We start from the raw sequence: 24,006 nt of genomic DNA on the forward strand, positions 1-24,006 counted from the left end.
TTTCCATTCGAAAGTCCCATCCAAAGTCAGATCAAAATTATCCTTTTCCTGCTCTCGGGAGAGTTCCAAAAACACCTGAAATGGGCAAGACAAAACTCCGATTATTTCTCTGACTTTCTCCAGATGCTGTGATGCTCCTTTACAGCTCTGCAAGCCCTATGAGAGACACGTGAAGTAGCTTTATGTGGGGAGCGTGTATGCAGTAGCTGAGACTCCTGTGCTCTCTGCTGAGAGGCACTGGCTGCCCATGGGTGTACCCCCCGGTAGGTTTTACCCACCAATGGACTGACGTAAGCATTCCTCATCTTTGCCACCAGCCTTCACAAGCAGCAATAACCTGCTGCTTCAGGAGCAACCGTAGAGGCTGGGCATGGGAATCTGCCAAGGGCATCCATCCCTTGGACGTGCTGGGTGCCTGTCTTGGGTGAGTTGAAACAGGCAGCACCACTGTGCCTAGGCGTGTTCCCACCATGCGAAATCCCCGCAGTGAAAACAACCAAACCATTTTTCACCACTTTCCCAGTAGAGGACCCCTCGCCCACCACCCCCAGGCAGTTTTTTGGTGGAGCCACTGCACTGGCCCAGGTCTCGCTGCAGCTTTTGCTCCTGCTCGTGTGTTTACAGCATGTCTAGCCTTGAAATCACATGCCTGAGCCAAAGTATTCAAAGAGAAACTGTATTCCTCGAGGTTGAAGTTTCGTTTGGCTGTGGAGATATGGAAAAGAGTTGAAAATTAGCAGTCTGTGTTCCACCTTTTCAAAAAGTCATCTTGTTTTGCTCTTACCTTCCTCTAGCTTGGAGAAAGATTGAGACAGGGGCAGGGCATCTTCCATTGGGACCTTGTAGACTAGCAAAGAGGGGAACCTTGAAGAAAAAGAAGAAAAAGTTATTTTTGCATTGAGGTTCTGGGATCAAAACTTTACGTCACGCTATGAGCTGGATGTATGGGCATTTTGCTGCAGGGATCGCAGCAGGGTTGGATGGGTGACATTATCAAATCAGTGTCCCACACAGGGACTCTGAGCTGTTCCTCCCTCTCCAGCTGAGATCCTGTGTCTGGCCATCAGATGTGCCACTGGGCACATTTTTAGGGATGAGGTAGTGTTGAAACTACTGTTCATGCCATATTTTATAGTTACCGCTCCTGACGGGCTGCACTTGGGAAAATCCTCAAAATTTCAGCATGGAGAAGATCAGCGTACTCTGGATCCTTGACCTTAATTTCCAATAGATAGCCTTTGCCAAACTTGTTCTTCAGGTACTGAATGGAGCCAATGCACCTGCAGGGGAGGGAGGAAAAAAAAAAGGGGTACCAGAGTGAACCATCGGTGCCCCGCCATCTGCTCTTTCCCAAATCGTACTGCTGGTGGAATTACGGGGAGCATTTCGCAAAGCCCGTGGTGATGGGCTCAGGTAGGTGAGGCCAGAGGAGAAGCCCGGTCACTGCATGGACCGAGGAGGGGCCAGGAGCCCGTTCCCAGCTCAGCTGTCTGCTGGCCGTGCTGCCGCCCACCGTAGCTGCCCAGACGCCATGATGGCCACGTGGCCGCACGCCGCCTCCGCCTCCTCCACGTAGTGTGTTGTCAGGATGGCTCCTGTCCCCTTGGTTTTCAGGGCTGCACGAATCATTTTCCTGAGGACCAGAGGGGGAAAAAAAGAAAAGGCTAACACTCCCTAGCAATATCAGATACTTTTTTCTTGTATCTTCATCCCTCCAAATGCCTCTCCCCTAAACAAGTGTAAAACCTTTACATACAGCATCTCTAGGCTGACGTGCACATGGTAATACTTTGAAATAAAGACAAAAAAATATTTTCGACTCAGGTCCCTTTATGAATGCTTCCAAAGCCCACATATGACTGTCTTAAATTTTGCAACAAGGACGAACGTAAAACGTTTTTCCTCTCTCCTTGCTCATGCTTTAGCTAGAGAGAACGATGAAAACGGAGTTTCCAATAAAGCCGTAGGCACCAACCGCAGATGGGGTACAACACTCTTTACCTAACCTTAGGCACCTACTCTGGGCTTCCAGCCCTTAGCCGCCGTGGTGGCACAGTGCCTGGGGTCCCACTCCAGTGGGACCCAACTGGGTCCATGCCAGTTGACGGCTCGTCCAGGAGCAGGAGCTGGGGGTTGCCCAGCACGCACGCTGCGAAGCTGCAACACGGAAAGGGCTTCGAGTCAAAGCTTTTGCAATCCCTGGCGCTCCGTCTACAAAGGGCTGTGGGCAGCGTAGCCTTGCTCATAGGAATCAAGGTTCTGATTTATAGGAAATGTGGTTTTGGAAAAGGCTAATTTCCATCACCCCACCACGGGAGACAACACGATGCTCTCTCGGGTAGCTCAGGGCACAGGTAGGTTCCTCTGCTCATGGACGGGACTTCTGATTTGTGCTATGAGCATTGCAGTGCTCATTATAGGTAAAACAAAACACACCTTTCTGGTTATCCCAGCAGATAATTTCCTGGTTTTTTTCTTTAAATAGTCTTGAAGCTGCAGAGCATTCGCTATTCTGTGGGGAAAGGGAACAAGCGAAATAAAGAACATATTTGTTATTCCCAACTCAATACTCTCATCAGGGATTCCCCAAATGATAAGAAAAAGGAACTTTTTCCCCTTGCTTTTGACTGCTGCTTTTTTACATTAAACATTTATTGTGTTATTAAAATGTAAGTGACTATTTGAAGCGAAGTGTACTGAATAAGTCACAAGCTCTTTTCTAAACCCATCATTAGTGTCAACAGCATTATAAATCCATTCCACCTTGCCAGTGTCAGCTGAGCAGGCAGTACTTAAGCACCCTTTCTTGTAGTGCCAAACTATAACATCAGAGATTTTAGAAATGCTTCCTAAAGATAACATACTTAAAAGGACATTACTGGTAAATTTATCCCCACTAAATGCACATAGGCAAGTTGGAGATGATCTTAACACAGTCACTTAATCACGGCATTTAGCACAAAATCACTTTTGCAGCACAATTTCCTGAGTTTCTTTCAAGGTTGCTTCTGGCTCACAATGAATTTTGACTTTCTGGTCCCTTCCCCATGCCCTAGGACTAGGGGATAAAACATTGACCAACCCCTGGAAACACCCTCCATCCATACCGGTTGACAGCAGCAGCCATATCCTCCTTGCACACCCCTTTCACGGCCGCACAGACCCACAGGTGCTCGTGCACGGTGAGGTCCGGCCAGAGCGGGTCCTCCTGCGGGCAGTGCCCCAGGAAGGTGGGCGCGTGGTCCTGGAGGTGGGAGGTGGCTCCATCTCCCCTCTTCATCAGCACCTGCACAACCAGGCTGGTGGTTTTGCTCTCTGATACAAGGGTAGGGTTCAGAGGAAGACTACGGGCTTCACTGGGATTTAGGCGAAAGAAAATCAAAGAGCAAGGGATTGATTTCGCAACTCCCATTTACATGGTTTCCATATATAAACGTGGCCAATTAGGGTAGATGCAACTGCTTGCCGAAGTTAGAAGTAGCTCACAATGTTTTTTATTAATATATTATTTAATTTAATAGCACAACGAATTCAGTTAAAACCTTAATCGCTAATAATGCTTTGAAAAAATTATAGCTTAGCCTAGGTGTGAGGTTTGCCCTCGCGCTTCCATCACGGATCTATCCCTTTTCTCCAGACTGCTCCTACCTGCCCAGCAGTCGGTGTCGTCTCTCCAGTCATCATTTTGATAGCTGTGCTTTTACCAGCTCCGTTGGGCCCCAGAAGTCCCAGTACTTCTCCTGGAATCAATACATATAATTACTTAGTAATACACCCCGATGGACAAATATATCGGTCACCGTCCCACGAAAGAAAAAATATAAAAGAGAGCATGCTAATACCAGAGATCATATAAAAATAAACATTACAAATATATGCTCTGAGAGCCCATAATGTTTCAACTCTAACTGATGCTGCGAGTCTGAGAATTGCTCCCAGGTCTCTCAGAAGCCACGGCTGGAGTGGATCCTGGAGAGAGGGAGCTACGTTGTTTTAGATAACGGAGAGTCAAAGGTAACTAATAGGTTGCATCCATGCCACCTTCTTCATTAACACATCAACCACAGACCGAACATGCCTTAACCACAGAGCAATTAGATTTGACCTTTATGCCCTTGCTCGGGTAACTGAGAATCTGCAGAGAATTAACTCTCCGGGTATGATCAGGGGTCCAAAACAGGTCGAGGAGAACAGCTCCAGTTCTCACCTTTTTTAACACAGAAGGAAACATTTTTGGTGGCCTTCTTCTTCTTCTTCTTAAAAACTGAACCAGCTTGCTTTATTTTATATTCCTTGCACAGACTGCTGACAATAATGACTGATTTCTGAACGCGAGGAGGAAGAAGAAAGATTAGTCTATTATATTGGATAGCATTAATCCTTCAGTAATATTTTTCCATTTAAAAAGGCAGAAAACCATGTAAAGATCTTTGAATTTGTGTTATCATTCACTGAGACTATGAGGTGCAACAGGACACTTCGTTGTCCATGTTCCTCTTAGCTTTCTTCTCTATCCTGATGGGACCTACATCGTACATTTGGGACTTCGATTTTCCCAGTGAGAATAATATAGCCAGAGCACTGACCTGCACTTATTGATACTTGGTGGTTTGTTTTTTACTACTGGGCTTCTTACTAGTATAAAATAAAACGAGAAGGACAACACTTAGTCATACCTCCTCCTGACTTGCAGATGCTATGGCATTTCTCACTGCTGCCCTTTCAGCTTTAACATCTTCATCTTCTTCTTCGAGCTCCTCGGGGTGCTGGTGGCTGCTGTGTCTTCTTGGGGAAATCCTACAAACCCATCAGATTAATCTTAACATTTTATTCTTTACTCTTGTTCTACACCAATGCATTTTGGATGGACCAAGAGTGATTGTCCCTCTGGTTCATTGTTTCTTGTGGGTTTTTATTATTATTAATATTAATATTATTAATATTATCATCATCATCATTATTAATAATAATATTAATTATTATATTTATAATCTCTCTGTGTTGTAAAATAACCAAGCTGGTTATTTTACATATTTAATAACATTATAAAATAATGTATATTTATCCACACAGCACAGGCAACACTGTGTGGAGGTGCTAACAAGCTTGAGAGCTGTTTTATATTATCATAGCACTGTAATATTTAAGGGGCTATTTTAGTTGTAAAAAATCACCAGTATTAAAAAAATATTTAAAAATATGGACACAAAGGCAACGATATCTGATTAAAATGTTGTCTTCAAGGAAAAGCAGTGTGGTAGGAGTTTGGAGCTTGCACACGCCTGTTGTGCATGTTTATACAAACCTAAATACTGGGTCCTTTCTCAGAACTGCTCCTCCATATTTTATCTCCAAATATCGAAGAAGAAAAATGAAGACCACAGAATGGATATAAGGCTGAAAAGAAGAGGTTGCCACATTAACAGCCTTGCCTTCCACCCAACTACAGCTGAAACTGAGAAGATGGTGGCAGTGTTATAAAATATGTGGGGAAAAAACACAGTATGCGAAAATTAAGTCCATTAACATCTAAACTCAGGGCAAACCTGAAGGCTGTGAACTCTACTATCACTACCAATACCGCAGAAAATACCAAAGGTAGAAGAAAAACACAATTCCTAAAATTACAAGGCAGCATTAAGTGATCGGGGCTTATTTCATTTCCCCGTCCCTATTTCAAAGAAGTGAGCTTATTTTTTGTGCAGAGGGGTAATCCGTCATCCAGACCCGCCGAGACCTTCCTCCTGCATGAAATGAACTCCGGGTTCTTGCCTGCTCCCTCATAACTGAGGACGGGGTTTAGGAGACACACATTATAAAAGTAATCTTAAATATATTCTTACGGCAAAGACAGCTGTTAGTACATCATTCCTTGGAGTGACACCAAATAGATATTTGTCTTCTATAAAAATATGTAAGAATAAAAAAACCCCCAAACACACACAATGAAAACCTGTAATTCTTTAGTATAATGTTGGCTGATTTTTGAAGGGTTAAAAGCAAACAACAAATACTTTGAAAATGTACAAAAGCTTTTGATTTACACCAAATATTCACCATACAGATGAACAAATACAGGTGTTTGTCTTTGGGCATGCCAGTCAATGGCAAATGTCACGGCACTCAGTACACGTATCAGACTCTCCTCCTGGGGGTAATGGCCTATCACAGGGAAACATCTGGTCTCCTCTCCTTTGGGGTCCCAGCGGAGAAGAGGTGGAGGTGAGTGGGACAGGACAGAGGAGGAGTCTCTTCTATTTGGACTTCACTCCTAAGTCATTTATGGCTCATAAACGGTCCTGCAGGAAGCTGGAGGGTTTTGTTAAATTCTTTGCTGACTTTCCACGACCACCCTCAGCTGACATGGAGTAAAGTGCCTTGTGAGTATTCTTAATTCTGACTCGGTTTCCATGCAAAGTCAGATGTGTAACTTCAAATTTTGTCTTATGATTTTTCAAGCCAAGTTGTTTGACTCTGCATGGAAAGAATCAAGTGTGCTTACCTAATCCACAGTCACAGCTCAACTGCACAAGAAGTAGCCGCTAGCCATAATGAACAGCTGGAAAAATTAAATCTGATCTGAAATGGTCATCTAACGGTGCACTCTGGCCATTTGGAAAATCTCACCCATAAGAGGAAACTAATGAGCCTTCCTAGAACGCAGCATGTGGTTACCACCAGACTTTTCTCACAAGGACACGTAGTTGTGTTTTGTGGTGGGGTCCCTCTCCTCGCCCAGCGCCGCCGCTTACCTGCTGGCAGTTGATCGTCAAACCCAGCAGTGGGTACACAGGAATCAAGAGAGGTTCGGTGTAGAGGGAGACTCCACTATCAGTTAAGAAATCCATGACTCTGATGATGATGTAAGAAACAAAGCATACCTAAAAATAAAACAAGAGGGTTACTTAGATGATGGGAAGGGTTACACTCCTCATGGTCTTAAAAATTGTGTGGGTCTACCTTTTCAATTCCCTGTTGAATTTCTAAAAATGGACAAGAAATATAAAGACGAGAAACAGTGAGGGTTCAGGAGGTCCTCAGCAGTCTCTGGCTGAGGGTAGGCTCCTGGTTTGGGTCAGCCAGCGAAACTTCTTCCCAGACACAGGGCTGCTTCAGGCAAAAGCACGGGATCCCGTCCTGTTCTGTCCCATCCGGTTCATGCCGAGTAACCCATCTCCTTCCAGGCTTGGGCTATCTGCATCTAACCTGATGGCTCATGTCTCAACAGCTTACATCTCTTGGATGTGAGGTGTCGAACAGAGCGATAAATAACTATTTTGCCTCCATTCCTGCACCAGCTCAGGGTAGATCCAAGCATTTCCCCATGCCACAGCAGGATTGTGGGAACAGAACATGGTGCCATGAATTTAATCTAAAACTGACTGCTGTGAAACACATGCCCGTATTTATGTTCTACATCTATAGGTGTTTTGACCTCTAGTTCATCTTTCAGATCTCAAAATACACTTTTGTAAGCCCTACAGCACAATATCTAGCCATATGCTTACCACTATCAGGATAAAAGACCAAAAGTCACAGTTCCATCCTTTGCGAAAGACAGAGATTAAGCAGATGAAGAGGACAATAGAAATCCCATAGCCAAAAGTACCTGTGATCTACAGAAAAAGTAAAAGGCTTTTGCTGGAGAAAATGGACTGATCTAAACAACCAGAAAGTTATATATAGCGATGTGGTTCAGTTTAGATGATCATACATTAAGAGCAGGGCATTCAGAAATTACCACAATTTTACTGCTAAGTGTAAAGGAGTATATTAAGGCAAGATTTACGGCCTTTTATTTCCAGGTGGGGAAACCCAAATGATAGGAGGTGAAGCAAGGAGAAGCCCAGTAAACCCAGAGGTGTGCCAGCACCATCTGCACCCACGGTGTCTCAGCAACCCCTACACGTGCTCAAAATATTACCCCAATCCTTCCCCAGTGAACCAGCAATCACCAGAACGGGATGTACCAGCAAGAAGAAGCTGCCAATGCTCCCAGAAATCTCATTGCTCATTGTGAACTGAAGGCCAAACGTTGAGAAGAGAAGGAGCCAACACAACAGGACGTCTACCAGCGCCCGGCCGCACCAGTACGCTGAGGGCAAGAGCCCCGAGATCCGCAACTGGGCACGAGCTCCCACCTGGGAAGGCACAATGCAAAAGGCAGTTTATTGTTGGTGTCGGTTTGGCCAACTGCACCCATGAGAAGGGCTCCAGGAAATAAAAAGCTAACAAAAAGCTGCTACCATTGCGATACTGGGGTAAAATTCCACCTCTTTTTGACTTTTTGCATTTTGTGCTGGCTGCAAAGCTGCTCGTGGCAATACAGAGAAAAAAGCCTCAAGCTGCCCATCACATTCAAACATCCTTGTTGTAATACTGTCTGCCAACCCCAAATCTGCTCCATTGCAAGGAATTTACCTTGTAATCTTGCATGTAGCCCATTGCAAAGCGAGGAGGAAAACCAGGGAATAACAACAGCATATAAACGAGGTAAAAAGAAACAAAATAATCCCAGAATTGTGGATCATCTATCTGAAAACAGAAGAACAAAGCATTCGTAGAAATCAGCCGCAATGTAGTGGCGAAGATGCTGCAATTCATCTTACTGCATTTCTGATGAAGTACGGGACAGTATGAACACAAAGCGGGATTTCAAACCAAATACTGGCAGGGGGAAGGTTTCTCCCCAAACCATAGCCCTGCAGAGTGCTTGCCACTGGTGAGGAGAGATGGGTGGTCCCAGACTTGTGGTGCGCTCTCTCTTCTGCCAATTGATGGGCCATGGCTTGAGTAACATGATGTAGAGAATAAGAAACCTCCTGAAGAAACCCTCCCAGACACCCTCTCCATTCAGCAGCCCTCAAGACCCACAAGGGAAAAATCAGCTTCAGTTTTCCTGAAGTCAAACATGATGGTTCCAGAGCCACCACCGAGAAAGGTGGGTTTACAGGTACAGACAGCCCCACATGGCTTCTCATTAAAATCGGATGACTTACTGAGACCTTAAGCAGATTTAAGAACTATTTGCTGATGCCTTCTGGCTGCCAGGCTCTGACACTTACAGAGAAAAATGGGCGATTCCAGATCCGAATGTGCACAGTGGAATTGAGGGCTCTCAGCAGAGCGTTGCTAATCACATTCACAAGCACCGGGAAGCAGCTGACGGCCTCCATGTGGCATAACACAGTAAATCTGTAGTTCTTCAAAGAGCAAGAAAACAAGATGAAAACTCTTGACTTTTATCATCTGGAGGGAAGCAGTAGAAAAGGAGCACACCAGGAGAATCCAGGCCTGAAATAATTTTGCTTATGCCTTGTTCGTTAAAAAACAAATTATCAGGTATTTGAAGTCTGTATAGCTGTGCTACAAAAATGTAAAGTTTGAGGTGGAAGGTGAGGGAGATAAAGTCTCCTCTAGCATGTATCTTGCTGGTTAAAATACTTTCAAATCTTTGTAGCTGTGGGTCTTATTCAATAGGACCATCCCACAGGTAGAGCTAATGGAGGCATCTGGCTTAATTATTCCATTGTTGGGAAGACACTGGAGGAGGAGAACAAAAATCCTTACCTGACCTTTGCGAGACACTTTTATAGCCCCATTGTGTTTTAGTTCCTCTGTGGTGTTTTCCTCACTTGTTATTTCCACTGTGAGATCTTGGCTCTCGAGCATTTGGATGAAGTGTTCAATGCCTGTGCCTGGTGTGAAAGCCAAAAGCAGAGTCATCATAATACTGAACAACAAGAGAGTCTTTGATGATTTGTTTTTTAAAAAAATCCACGTCCCCCAAGCAAAACCAGAGAAAGTCTAATAACCGTAGACATCAGACAACACGTATGTGGTGGATAGTTGCACATTAGTTTTTGTGAAGTTAATGAATTTCAGTCTCATTGACTGAATTTTTGCATTGTCTTTTTTTTTCTGCCATTGCTAAGTTGCTACAAAATGTACTCTCCTTTGTAATGGTCCGATGAAGCCAGCAGTATCATATTCTGGCCAAATAACATAAAATAGCACCCACTCATAGGAATGTTCAAGGTAAAACTCTGAAGAAGAACATTAATTTGACTCAGCATTAGCGAGCCCTCGGTGCAATACGGTGCCTGGTTTGAGACTCCCACACTTTGAAAATGCAGAAATTGTTTGGATAGAGCTCTGGATTTGGGGCAGGTAAAGAACTGGGTCCCTTCTAATCTCATCCCTTTCCACATCATTGCATCAGGATCTCACCAGATGCTGAAGCCAAAGTGGGCTTCGTTCACGACCCTTTAAAAATGACAGTACCTATGCTCTTCTGTCACGACAACCTTCATCACCTCTTAGAACCCCTCAACCCTACAACCTCCTTTACTCATTGTCCTTTGCAATAGCAAGAAGCCCCAGGATAGGAAAGGACGAGGAAAGCCTTGTTCCCCTCACCCGTGCTGTTGTGGACGAGGAGGCTGGTTGTCCCCGAGCGAGCCCTCTTCCCCAGGGGCAAGAAGTACCGCGCGGACGAGAGCTCCCACGCACTCACGCTCTGCCAGGCAGCAACCAGGGTCAGTTGCAAAACCAGAGGAAGCAGAAAAACCACGTAGAGGAGCAAACTATGTTAAGAAAGAGATGAATAAACACTCTGAAAACAGATATTCAGCAGAAGGCATTTGCATATTGGGAATGGTATACTATATTCAGGTTAAAAATGTTTGGCAACTTTATTTTCAGAAGCCTCAAACGTTGATCGTTCACAAAAGGCCCTCAAAATTTAGCAAGGAGGGGGCATTAGATCTGGAATGCTCAATTTTTTAGGGCCATGAAATGCCTCTCAGACTCCCTTATGGTATAAGTTTTTCATAAATCAGCATCTCTTTTCTGTTTCTTGTGCCCCACGGGGAAATGCCAGCTTGAAGACCAATGGGGCCAAAGAGTTCAGACACCGGCAACATGAGAGAAGTTTAAAAAAAAAATTAAAGAGGATGTCTGAAAGTAGTATTTTTTTCCTCTCTCTGTACACACTAGTTTATTTTAAAACTTCCTCCTCCATCTGAAATAAGTGTTTCTAAATGATTCTTTTCTTCAGAAAGAAGATGCATTTCCCTTGCATAAATCACTCAGTGAAAATGCACAAAAGGGAGATTTTGTATTACTGGCACTGGAAAGGAAGAAGCTTTCTTCTCCTCTGAGTGCAGATTACCAGAAGCATTCATAGCCAAGACCTGATATCAATTAATCCAAACGCTCATCCAAACAGGGGTGTGGAAGATTCCCCCCGTGCTGTGACTGTGCCCAGCTCCAGATGTGCAAGAGAGAATCGCTTTGGTACTTACATTGACCGCAGGTTTTTCACCGAACTCTTAAGCTTTAGGAAGTGCAGCAGTGCCATGGCAGAGACCTGCTGCCTCCAGAGATCCCAGCCGCCGACTGCCGCCTTCCCCGCGTCCAAGAGCCGCAGGGAGCCCGGCTCCGTCTCGTCAGGGCATCGTGGTCCCGCTTCTGCCCGCTCCTCCCCAGGGATGTGCTCATCTGCAGAGAGTTTTCCATGTGCACATTTATATCTGAGACCAGCTTCCGTGTTGTAACGTGTGAAAAATTAAAAGCCACCTCGTAGTCAACTGTTGGAGGCATGCCCAGGGGTTATTGCAAAGTAGCCGTTCCCTTCGGCTGCGGGTTGTATATTTGCAGCCATAATTGTACCTGCTCGGTCCACTGCGGCTTCTTCCTCCGGTCGCAGGAAAACATCCTCAGGGTTGTCATACTAACTCCGTAGCTGATAATTCCCTGGCCAGAGTAGCTGTCGAGGCCACTGAACAGATCTGCAGCACAGAGATAATACAAGTGCTTCCAAGGTTTCACACAGGAGCACTTGTCTCCAGCCCAGGCTTTGGTCAACCTGACTGGAGCATCTCCAGGCACAGGGAGAACGATAAAGCAGCGAGCTGCCGGGATGCAAAGGCTCTGGAGGAACGCAAAACCGCCAGGTCCATAGCTCGGTGACGGTATTTTTCTATTTAGCACCAGCATTGCAGACTGGGCATCCTCTGGGGCAGGAGGGCTATGGGGCTGTCAGACGGATGCGGCGAGCGAGCGTCTCCCTGTGCCACCGCAGGCGTGGAGCGGCACCGGTTGCGTGGGGTTTTCTCTTGTTACTATCTTCTCTTTTAACAGAAAGAAAAATAAACTCTCGGTAACACACGTAGCCCAGTTTAGCCTGCGAGGTTTTTCATTACAAACACTAGAAAAGCGTTTGTTGTACACTTTGGTCTTAAACGTATGGGTGTTCAAATTGTGGGGGAAAACAAAAATGCAACAGTTCTAAAGTCCTTATGTGACTCCCGTAGGAAATCTCCCTCTTTATTTCCCTTTCCTCACATTAGTGATTATTTTTTCTCTACAGACAATTCTCAATTATTTTAATATACGTTACCTGGGAATTTATTCACGTTTTCTAGTGGCAGTTTATATCTCAGCTCGTATTGACTGTGTCCTGAGAATATGACGTTGGGGATGTATCGTTTAACCAGAGGCGTCACGTTCTCTAAGTCACAAGACTCACTGACATGGATCCTGTTCATTGAAAAAAAACAGATGTTTATTTTTGGGGGAGGAAAAAAAAACAACCAAACACAAAACCCCAAACAAACAACAACTACCATAGTATTTGCTAGGATGCATAAAAATAAAACTCCAGCATCCTTCATTCATTCCCTACTCTGGAATAAAGTGCTTCTTCAGTTAATTTAACTGAATATTAATTCAGTTAATTTTCTTTTTTCGATGACATCTGCTCTATAGTTTCCTCGTTACAGTCGTTCTGAGGGCTCCTTGTACAGGCGTGTTCCTGGTTACCAGTTGTTGGGGCTGAAGTAGATACCTTAAATGATAGCCAACCTCCCATTTTTTCTTCAAGAACAGAGAAGAACCGACACACTTCAGCCTCCTGTGCGAGAGAAAAGCTTTGCGGTCTAAAGGGCAAAAAAAGGCAAAGGAATTTATACTGGAGAGCAGTTGTTCAAAACTTTTCTTGCCACTGAACCTCACAGGGGCTTTCTGCTGCAGGGTTATTCTGCAGAGACGCTACAGGCTGAGCCTGTGCTTACCTGCGAGGATATCGGCCTCGTCCATCAGCTGGGTACTGAGCAGCGTCACCCGCCCAGCTCCGTGCTCCTTCAGGAGGCTCCACACCCGCTGCCTGGGAAGGGGATCCAGCGCAGCCGTTGGCTCATCCAGGAGCAAAACCTGCAGAAAGGATGAAATCAGCCATTCCTCATTGCCGGAGCAATTGCACGTCTTTCGGGTCTGGCGTTCCCCTGAAAGCCTCGGGTTCCGACGGCAAGAGACCCAGGCCACCTTTTATGCAAGAGCAGCTATTCCGGGAGCTGTGCACAGGGCAGGGAACTCTCTATCTGCTTTAAAACTAGACTAGCAAGATGAGTTATGAATTTAATGAGATGAAATTATTACATTTATTAATTTCAATAATGACAAGCACTTTAGAGAGGTCTGAAATCACACATGAACTTGTAGCCAAGTACATGCATAACGTTTTAGTTATGTTGGACCTGAATATTCCCTGTATTACAGAGCTGTGCCCGCTGCTTTACCTGAGGGTTTCCAAGCATGGCTATTCCAATGGATAACTTGCGTTTTTGCCTGCCAGTCAGTTTCTCAGCTTGAGTGTCTTGAATGTTACCGATATCCAGCAGTTCCAAAATGTTTTTCACCTAAAACAGCACAAGGATGTCCATTCTCAGCACCAGCTGTCCTTCCATCCTGTATTAGCCATGAAGGAGACCTGTCTGGGACTGAAGGTACAGTTTCTAAGAGCATGTACCGTGGTCTACCACCACCAGCAGGAGCAGCCTCTGCAGGGGCTGCTACATTCCCTCATCTCCTTGGGCTGAGCAGAGGAATCGCTGTGGTTGCATCAAGCCCACAAGCTTGCCTACTAACGTGGTCGAAGCTTGCCACCAGCTTCGATTTTCAGAAGACACAGCCAGGTGGACCCCTTGAGCTTCCCAGCGCAAGAAGAGCCTTTACTGAAACGTGGGGTTTGCCTACAGCATCATGTTGCTGCACAGCAATGCGTTTCAGGGGAACACACACTTACCTCTCGCTCTACCTCTTTGGACTTGGTGCCCTTGATTTCTGCAAAAGTTTTCAAGTTTTCTTTCACTGTTAAGACTTCAAACGGTATGCTGAATTGTGGGCAAATGCCAATCATCTCTCTAATCTCTTCCCTATCTCCTATTTCAGAGAGTTTGTAGTTGTATATGGTTGCAGAGCCTGTTCACAGGAATAAACGTGATGAGGTGGAACGAACTACTCTTTACAGCTTTAGAATCAAGCCCACCGCATCCCATCTCACCGTTTGCCATCCTACCTTCCGAAGGCAAAGCGAGTCTGCTGACCATGTGTAACAGCGTTGTCTTTCCAGCCCCGCTGTGTCCGAGTAAGGCAGTGATTTGACCCTCGTAAATATTTAAAGAAAAACCTAAAATGAAAATACATCAAGCTGGTGAAGAAATGAGGTTTTACTTGCTCATTGTTGAAGGCAAGTCAAGAAGTATGAGAACAAAGTAGTAATAATTAGTCAGAAGTGCATTAAGCAAGTTGGGGCAACGTTCTACCAATCTTGAACTAAAGGTAGAAGAAACTGCTCTGTATTCAGCAGAAAAGACAGAAATACAACAGCAGAAAAAAACCCCTTTCTTCTCTTTACTGTTATTAAGAGTGGAAAATCTATAAACCCCCTACAAAATAGTAATCAGTTGCATCAATATTTTACATAAATTTTCAAGCAATGCAAGTGCTGTTTTATTTCTCTGATTGACCGAAAATTTTGCTCAAGTGTTTTTTCTCATCTTTAACAGGAATCAGTATCACAGCTTTCATACCTCTTAAAGCTTCTGTCTTCTCGTCTTTCTTTTTATATGCTTTTTTAACATTGTTGAGTCTAAAAGGAATGCAAGGAGGATATTATTTCAGGATTCCTGTAAATGCATTTCCCTGGTACCCTGTTTCATTCTTAGGGCTTTAATTTAAAGCGGCAGAAATGACATGAAAACTAAGAGCTACCGGGAAGCAACCCTGAGATTCAGCAGGGTTTGGCATGCTCTGTACACAGACGAGAACCTGGCACTCAGTGAGGGAGCACCAAGCCTTGCAAAGACAAGGTCAAGCCCATTGCAACAGGTGGCTGTTTTACAACGGGCTGCCCTCTGCGTGCTCCTTGTTGTCCCTAATGGACATGTAACAAAGTCCACAGCAAAAAAACCTGTTTTTTTAAAAAAAATGTGAATTTATCTGAATTTAACCATTAGTGCCAGCCTGAATTCTCTCTCTCTCATCTGTATTTTATCTCTACTCTTTCTCTGTGAAACGGAGTGTTTTGTAAGAAAGCTGCCTGGATGTGTCAAAACAAAGCTGATGGCAGCAGCAGTGGTCTGGAGGAGCATTAAACCCAAGCTACCCAACTCAAAGAGCATGAATAAAAATTCCTTCTCTCTTAACCTGATGACCTCCTTCCCCATGAATTCAGGGGGCACCGGCTCTACGACATCACCGAGGAGCTCCGAGGAGCTCGCTGTAGTTCTGGGCATCTCCCTGGTGGAGCCTCTCCTACTCTGCAACCAGTATGAGGGCTTCAGGCAGAAAAAAGGGGGAGCTGGGATGCCGTATTTGCCTGACAGGAAAGCAAAGAAGATGACCTGTCATTAACCAAAGCCACAACCAAGACATCCTCCTAGACTAAACATTTAGGAGGTTCTAATAAGTACTTGGCTGTCTCAAAATTGGTACGTTGTCCAGTTAAAAAAGGAAGTTTAGAGCTGGGGTAGATGAGTAGGTTGGCTTCAGAGCTATATCTAATGAATTTGACATTTTATTTAATGAATTAAAATATTGTGCCACACATTACACTATTTTCTCATAAACAGTTCAACTGCAGTATAATTAGAAAGAAAAACCGCTAACTACTTTGTTGTCTCTGATTTGGGAATTTCCAGTGTGTGTGCCTGAGGTAGGAAAGTCACTCAGTGGTATAATACATTTTTTTAGTCCAAAACCTGTTTTGGTTGACTCAGAGATTGGAGCAACTCATCATTTCCTTGAGGAGCTATTACATGCAATCCATATAGATCAAAAGTATAAAAGAAGAAAGTATGATCATAAGCATAAATCATACCTGGCAGAACTTTGTCGAAATACATAGCTAACAGCATGTACAAGACTGAGTCAAAGACCAGCATAACGTAAGTTGAAAATAAAAAGTATGACTCCTCCATAAGGTTAGAAAAAGACAAACCCATTCCACATTTTTCTAAATGGAAATCCTGAAATAAAGCACAAAGAAGAAGAATTTTCAGGTTGGGAAACTATGCCCATGTCATCAAACCATGGATGCAATTGATTTTGTTAACCCAGAAATCATCTGCAGTACTGACCAATTTTTCTTCCTTTCTTTCGAGTGAGGAAGGGAACTAGATTTACTCCATGCAGAGATCTTATGTTTCCATTCAGAATTTTCCAGAACAATCCAGAAGCAGAGTTTTACAGAACGTTGTTCAAGAAACACGATATTGGCACCGTTGACATGAGAGAGTCATGACAAAGACAGTATAATTTTACATAGTGATTGATTTAACCACATGGCAAATCATCAGTAAACTCTGTTTCTTTTTCTGCTAGTGCAGAAATCTCCTCTCCCAGTGTTGTGGTTTAGCCGAAACAAGGACACCCAGGCAGATTTTTATATATATGAGGAAATAAAATATTAAATAACTGGAGCTAGAAAGCATCGCTCAGAGCTATGCGATATGACTCGTAGAAAAGTGGGAACTGCGTAGAATTATGCAACGCGGGAATGGAGGAAGGTTGGCCACGGTTCTATTTTCACGGTTTCTGCTGTCAGGAGGAGTCGCTGCAGCGAGAGGGGAATGACCGGGCAGCAAAGAGCTCATGTCCCCAAGTCAACTCCCGTCTGCCCGGGGTCCAGCCCCGGGGGATAACGGTGCTGTTGTGTGCGGCGATGGGCTCGCTGGGGCTTCCTCGGGTTTCATGGGGACGCTGCAGGAGAGCACAATGGCAGATTATTTGTGTCGAGGGCCGTGATTTTCTTTGCATCTGTCGTTTCTTTAAATGGGGGAATGGGACGGGGGCACTGGTGTCCCTCTGTGCTGCCCGACAGCAGCTCAGCTCGCATGGAAGTTTCAAAATAGGACACGGATATTACTGAAAAGTACCTGAAGGTTTTACAGGTGTGGAAAAGCCGATCTTTTGAAATGGGGACTAGGACTTCCTATGCCTTTCTCTATCCGTGAAGTACAGCACGGTCTTTTATTGCCGCTCTCTGCGGCTGAACGTACGCTGTGCCGCCCTGAGGGGGCCCTGGACGGCAAGCTGGCGGGGAGGTGCAGCTGCAGACATGATGCCCCGTACCTTTGCAATGCCGGCATTAAATGCAGAAGGACAGAAGAGACCAAGAAACCGCTTCAATGGCTCTGGAAGATTTTCTATCAGCACTGTGAGGCTCAGGCATCCGAAGAGAAAGGTGATGAGGAACCCCATGGAGCTGGCAAGTTTGGAGGTCCTTAAGAGCGTGAAAACCAGGTGGATCTGCAAGAACAGAAATTTCCTTCCATCACGGAAGAAAATAAATAAATATCCTTAACAATAGCACTTTCACTTGCCGGGCAAACAAATCTGTGGTGAGCTGGGTCTGTGTAATAAAATACACTAAGGTCCTTCTCAGTGGGTTTATCTGAGTTTCAGATGAGTTCTTCTGTAGCCAACCTACTGCCTGTCAGACCTTCAGGCTGTAATTCTGATCACCGCTGCCGAGCCGGAGAATCCACTCGGCTCTTTCAATTGGTATGACCACGCGAAGGATATAGCCCTGAGCACTGTGCAAAAGGCTCCGGAGTGATGCTTAAGCTCAGCAACATAGTGATAAGTCATGTGGTGAGAAAACAGGGCTTTAAAACCTGACTTACACAAGCTAGGCCATACAGGAAAAACAGCAGGAAGACCTCAGGGAGGCTGCTGAGGTAGAAAGCGTCCTGCACCACGAGAGCCGTCAGCAGGCAGGAGAGGACCATCACGTAGACAGCGTACAGCAGACGCCAGGAGAGCCTGGAGAGGGAAAGGTGACGTTACACCTTCTTTCAATTAGGCACTGCTGTTACAGCTTCATCTCCATGGCAGAACCATTAAAATTAAAATACTAAGTGTTTCCCAGGGCCAACTCATTCACATCCTCTGCAGAACAGACAGCATGACCCACCTGAGGAGGAAATACTCAAGGAAGAAGAATACGCTGCTGCCGTGCTCAACCCTTCTGGTTTGTCCTTAGAGTACTGGAGAAAAACTCATTTAACCTCTTATCTGACAGTGCAAGTGCCCAGGAGCATACCGGTTTTTTACAAACAGGTACTTCAGTTAAAAAAGAACTCACCAAAATGCAATATCCTGCAGCCCCACCGTCTTCATCAATACTTTGAGCTGCTTCTTTTCTCTTACAACATTCATTGATAAGAAATACATGAACGGAGAGAAACACATCACGATTGTAATCATGAAATAACTGTACTCTAATGTAATTGAAGAGATGACACTCCGGGACTTCATACGGACACCAGCAATTGATTTCATCCCTTCCCAAACAGAATGATTTGCCACCACCTAAAGGAATTAAAGGTCAGCATCTCAGTATTTAATTGCTTTATGCAGTGAGAGGTCATTATATAAGAAAATTTCTGATACATCAGCACTAGATTTTCTTTTTAATGCAGCTTTGTGGAACACATCGACAAGTAATGCAGTAAAGCCCTACGGAAGGGGCTCATCTGGCTCCCTTGTGTGTCTGCACCTCAGCTAGAACCCCCTCCTCGTCCACTGAGAGACATAAATCCTTCAGCTCACCCAGAGGTAAGGATCCAGACACACAAATGTCTCACACTCCCCAAGGTCCTGTTTCTCTCCCCGGGTGTGAAAGCAGCCTGGAGAGCTGGAGGGGCACAGCCGGGTGGAATGACCCCTATCCTGGTACGCTTTTGAGGAACAACTTGGAAAGGAAGGACACGAAATGACAGACGTGCCGACTTTGAAACCAAGTCATCCAGCAGGCGTGCATACCACCCCAGCCTCCTGCAAGAATCACCTTTTCCTTGGAATCTGAGAAATACTCTAAATCAAATAGTGGCATTACTCTTAGCTCCCAGATGTTACGAAAAATTGCCATTTTGAAGAGAAACAAAGGTAAGTACAAATCTTCAAAATTAAATCGAAAGCAGGCATTTTCTGCAGGAACTGCGGTTGCGTTCAAGTTCTCACTGTAACTGCCAGTAGTGCTCAGCTGAGTATTTTAAGATACTTGTTTTTCTGCAGAATTTTCTGACAAGCCCGACCCTTGCTATTGTCACAGAACAATTTGTCTTTCCTGGACCAAGTTTAAAATAGCAGGTGACCTGCAGCAATTCATAAATTCTGTTTACCTCTAGAATAGCAGCATCGATGCTGGGCTGCAGGGACGGGAAGCCTTTGTACCAATACCTCGGGCTGTAGCAGTGCCGCGATGAGAAGTTGTAACTGTCTGCAAGGATGAAAGGTGAAGGGCATCACAGTCAAGAGCAGTGAAACGTAATTGGTTTTCACTACAAAGGCTAATGATAAGCAGACTTATGCACTGTGGGGAACCCAGTGGCCCACTGACAAAAAGAAATAATGAACAATTTGTTAAACCACTTAACGTATATAGGTTATTCCAACAAAGCCATGCCTGTCCACGCCAGGCAATCATCCACCCATAAATACTCGTTGTGTATTACCTATGTATCCCAAGTTGTCATTTGGAATAGCCACGTTCCCAGTAGGAAACCTGAGGTGATAAGAGAAGTTGTCTTTAAATACAACCCCTATAATTTCATTATTCGAAATCCAGGCTTCCTCCAGGGCGCTCTCGTTGTCCAGCGCCTCTAGTGCTATACCTGCAGTTTGTAAGAAAAATATTGCAATGAGTTTCTGTAGGTGTGGAAATGTATGCCCAGGCACTGGGTATATATTCTCCTTTTTTAGCATTGCAACTTCTCCTTTCCAGTTCTTGCTCGACGGGGTGGCACCTTTAAATACTTCATACTTTACCAGTTGTGAAGAAGTGTACCTGAAAAGAATGAATCAATGTCGTAATGATATCATTCCAAAAAGGCACAGCTTTACAGCTCAGAAGCACACACTGACCTCACTAGGAATTTGAAGACTAGAGGAGAAATACTTGTGGGAATGGAGGATTTGGGGTGAATTTTCTCTGCTGACTGAAGATACTGGAGAACCACTACAACACAACGCATGTTTAATACGTTAAATAATGACAAAGCTAAATATTTAAAAGGCAAAACATACCCATCATTACAGAGTTCAAGGCCACTTTGTTCATTATCTGCCTTGTGGTCACAGTGATGCGTGTAAAAGTGACGGTGACACCAGTGGCATCATAGGCAGGATCATCTAACTGCCCAAGGTAGCTGTAGGCACTTTGGGGTAGCGGATGTTCATCACAAACGTGCACACTATGAACATTAGCGGCAGAAAGAGCAGAGACAGCATCCACTCCTAGGTGGGGGAAGAGCAGAGGAGAAAATGTAATAATATGACAGTATAAGAGCATATTCTCTGTGGGATTAAAATATCAACAAGAGGCATTCAGTCACGCAGGTTTCTTAGATGTTGACTAACTAACAAGGTCTTTGCATATGTGCACGTCACCTCAGTAAATTACTCTGCTTAAAGAGCCCATCTGTGCTCTCATATGTCACATGAAAGACAGAAATAATATCAGTTAAGAAAGTAAAGTCTCATAAAATGTTCATTACCAGTTGGGCTTTTCAAAAGGACTTTAACTTTTAATTTTACAAGAAGAAATTGGGGTATAGGGACAGGCAGGGATTGGCTGCTCTCAACGGTTAGCTACTCACTTTTTTCCTTTTTTTTTAGCTTACCTGAAAGCTCTGCATCTTCATCCTCCACTTGATAAGTACATTTTTCCACAAGAGTCATATTTCTCTGAAGTGTCTTCATCTTTGAACCTACAAGCATTTTTTTTGTAATTACTTTCAAATACAACAAAAGCTAGAACAGCCATGACTGCTTTTATTTGCACAGTCCTTGCACGTGTGCCCAGAAACACTTTCTTTCCCTTTTTATTACAAGGGAGAGTGAGCTGTAGCAACTCAGGCCTCGTGCTGAGCACAAGCCAACCCTGCAGCACAGCTTGTAGCAGCGAGGGAGAGACCTTGTTGTCCTCAACACACTCCCAATCCTTGCAGCTCAGCAATAAGACACCGATTATAACCACAATTTCACGCTTCTGTGCTGTAGCATGGTGAGTCTGGGAGGAGTTATTTATGAAATAAAAAAAGTGAAAATCATACTCATGACCTAATTGGCTTGAGCGGCCTTAATATCCAACAAATAACGACATCAACATGGTTTATTAAAATCACCAAAATCTTTTTGTATGTAATTTTAATGTTCTGTAGGCGTCACACCGAGAAGTGTTGAGCAAGTCCTGGCTGTGGTGTGAGCTGAGCTCACATGTAAAGCAGCGTTGATTGAAGGCAACTCGGAGCTACGAGAGAACAAATTCTTGGAAGTGCGTTCAGAGTGCTGTCATTGTGGGGGATGTTCACGGAAAATGAGAGGAAACGGATAGCCACAAGCATGCGTTGGCGTGCTATGCCAGAAGATGTGGCAGCATCCTTAGAAAGATGTGGTCAAAGCAAAACAAGGATTTGGTGCCCGGATTAATGCCGGTGGTGGGAACTTAAAGGAGTAGGCATAAAGTGAGCTGGCAGAGTAACTGTTGCAGATGAGATATGTCCATACTAATGTCAGGAAAATAATAATTAATAACTCCAATGAGCAAAAGAACTAAGTACCCAAATGCAAAAGGGTTACACTGAGATAGCCAAACTGCTCTGCTGTCACAAATGTAGCTAAAATATGCTTTCAAACAAGATCTTGTTCTTTTCTCAGTGAAGTCTCAGGTAGAAATACCAGAGCGTTTGTCGATCTAATCCTTTCACACCTTCCCGTCATACGGGAGGAAGATTTACATTGTCCCGTTCCCTTTGGGGAATGATGCCTCACAGCGCTGACAGGCAAGACGGAGTTCATCTTCTTCCAAATATTTATATTCATGGTTCTCCCCTCCCTTATTATTCTCCACTTGACCCACATGAATGTTCCGATTTCAGGTACACCAGGGCCAGATTTTCAGTTTCTCCTCCACGTGCCCATCAAGCCAGGCCAGCCCCATGCAACACCTCGAGTCGCCTGGGGTTTCAGGTCTTGACAGTGGGGTTGCCTTAGGCAAGCATCAACACGAACCTTGAACCTTCAGCCCTGCCACCAGCCAGGCAAACCCAGCGCCCAGCCCGCAGGAGAGGCAGGGCTCTGCTGTAGCGAGGCAGCAGGCACCAAAACGCTGGAAAAGCAGCTGCAATAAATAGTCTTCCCTGGGAACAGGCTGGAAATGCGTGTGCCAGCATGGCATGTCGGGAAGATGGGGCAGGAACATTGGTTCAGTGACAGAAACCTAATATTTTGCTATCACTCTTTGAATAGATTTTTCTCTTTCAGATGATCTCACTAAATCCAGGCATATAAAAATTTGAATTTAGCCTGTGCTAATGATCTCCAGACTTCATTGAGGAAACCGTGAAGTTAAATTTGCAATTGTTTGGCCACTTTTTCACCTAACAGAAGCAAGGTGCAGGACAGCGTATATCACCTGTACACATTTCCACAACTGAAACGGGATTTGTTTCGCGGCTTTCCAGTTTCTCTTTCATTTTAATAGGCACATAGAGTAACCTCAACAAGTTGACACACCGCTGGAGTTCCAGCTTCACACCCAGGAGTTCCCAGGTGGGGGGGAGTGCTGGTGCACCAGGTACCCATCATGGGCGTCGCACGTGGCCTCCCTCCCCATCACCCCTCAGCGTTGCCTGACCCCCAGCCGTGCTGCCGCAAAGCTTGGGCAGTTGGGGAAAACGTGGCAGAATTGATTTCATTATTCCTTCGGTATTTCAGGGGGAATTTTTAACAGTGTAAGATGGACAGAAGACTTTCAAAATTCAGTCTTTAACTTACACTGCACATAGGGAAAACTCACGTGGGCTGGATTACTTACAATACTGAGATGAACCTACCACATCCTCTTAGCGCTGAGAAACACAGGAAATACACCTCCACCATAACCCGAGCTCCATTTGCGTGTTATTTCATATCAAAGTAAGGTTAAAAAGACTCTATTGCCTTTAAATAGTCACTAAGCTCGGTCACAAGCTTAACTCAGCCTGTTAGAAAGATGCCCAGTGTCCCACCCTACACATTCATATTCTCACCCAGCGTTGTTAATGGTGTTACTAAGTGCTAGATGTTTTCATACCTTTTAAATAACAATTTTTATTTGTTTTAAGAAGAACGTTTAAGCCTTACCTTAACGGGAAGGTTTGAAAGGAATCCAGAGCTTGTGCTTTGCAGAGTGTCTGTAAAAGCAGAGATGCTGACCCTCCCTGGGAGGGACTTACCGGCTGTCGCAGAGGCTTTGTCCACACACTTGTTTTTTTTCACTCGGGCACTCCTGCCAAAAGGCATTCCTCACACCATCACTTCGCTTTCCCTTGGCTGCCTCCCCCCTTCCTCCTTGGCAGATTTTCAGATTTATTTATGTTGTAAAAGGCAAACCGAGCATATTGTTGTTGAGTTGCTGGAGCGGATTCTCTGAAAAGTTACTCAGGAAATTCTTGAGCCTTGGCCAAGAGAAGAAAAATGAGCCCAAAAACAAATCACACAAAAATCCTTTCTCTGGCCAACTCTGTTATGTTTCTCGGTGCAGCAAGAGAGCCTGCAGTCAACAGCGGTATCTCGGCACGCTGCTGAGGGCGGAGGAGCAAACGGTGACCCTCGCGCATCGCCGAACGGCAAAGGTTGCCTTTGCAAACTGGTTCAGTGCCACCAGCCCCGGTGCCG

The 24,006-nt window shown here is 44.7% G+C and overlaps 1 protein-coding gene across 1 annotated transcript; it reads right to left on the bottom strand.

Moving 5' to 3' along the window:
• Positions 1-4: 4 nt before the first annotated feature.
• On the bottom strand, positions 5-21,017 carry LOC104619671 (ATP-binding cassette sub-family A member 10-like; the record flags this gene model as incomplete). Its single annotated transcript, XM_010285625.1, is given in 40 exon segments — positions 5-75; positions 650-705; positions 785-864; positions 1,140-1,280; positions 1,514-1,633; positions 2,083-2,174; positions 2,428-2,512; positions 3,108-3,286; positions 3,649-3,740; positions 4,208-4,325; positions 4,677-4,797; positions 5,306-5,397; positions 5,844-5,912; positions 6,753-6,881; positions 7,509-7,616; positions 7,971-8,141; positions 8,422-8,535; positions 9,066-9,203; positions 9,571-9,698; positions 10,420-10,586; positions 11,307-11,502; positions 11,674-11,724; positions 11,727-11,792; positions 12,404-12,543; positions 12,851-12,941; positions 13,077-13,215; positions 13,581-13,700; positions 14,087-14,262; positions 14,360-14,470; positions 14,874-14,932; positions 15,490-15,661; positions 16,163-16,310; positions 17,416-17,592; positions 17,970-18,108; positions 18,431-18,657; positions 19,470-19,567; positions 19,803-19,961; positions 20,374-20,499; positions 20,502-20,583; positions 20,970-21,017. Coding segments are annotated over 40 exon segments (4,796 nt in total), but the record flags the coding sequence as incomplete, so codon positions are not given.
• Positions 21,018-24,006: the final 2,989 nt, after the last annotated feature.

Source organism: Phaethon lepturus, unplaced genomic scaffold (assembly GCF_000687285.1).
Source record: "Phaethon lepturus isolate BGI_N335 unplaced genomic scaffold, ASM68728v1 scaffold43564, whole genome shotgun sequence".
Classification (NCBI taxonomy): domain Eukaryota; kingdom Metazoa; phylum Chordata; class Aves; order Phaethontiformes; family Phaethontidae; genus Phaethon; species Phaethon lepturus.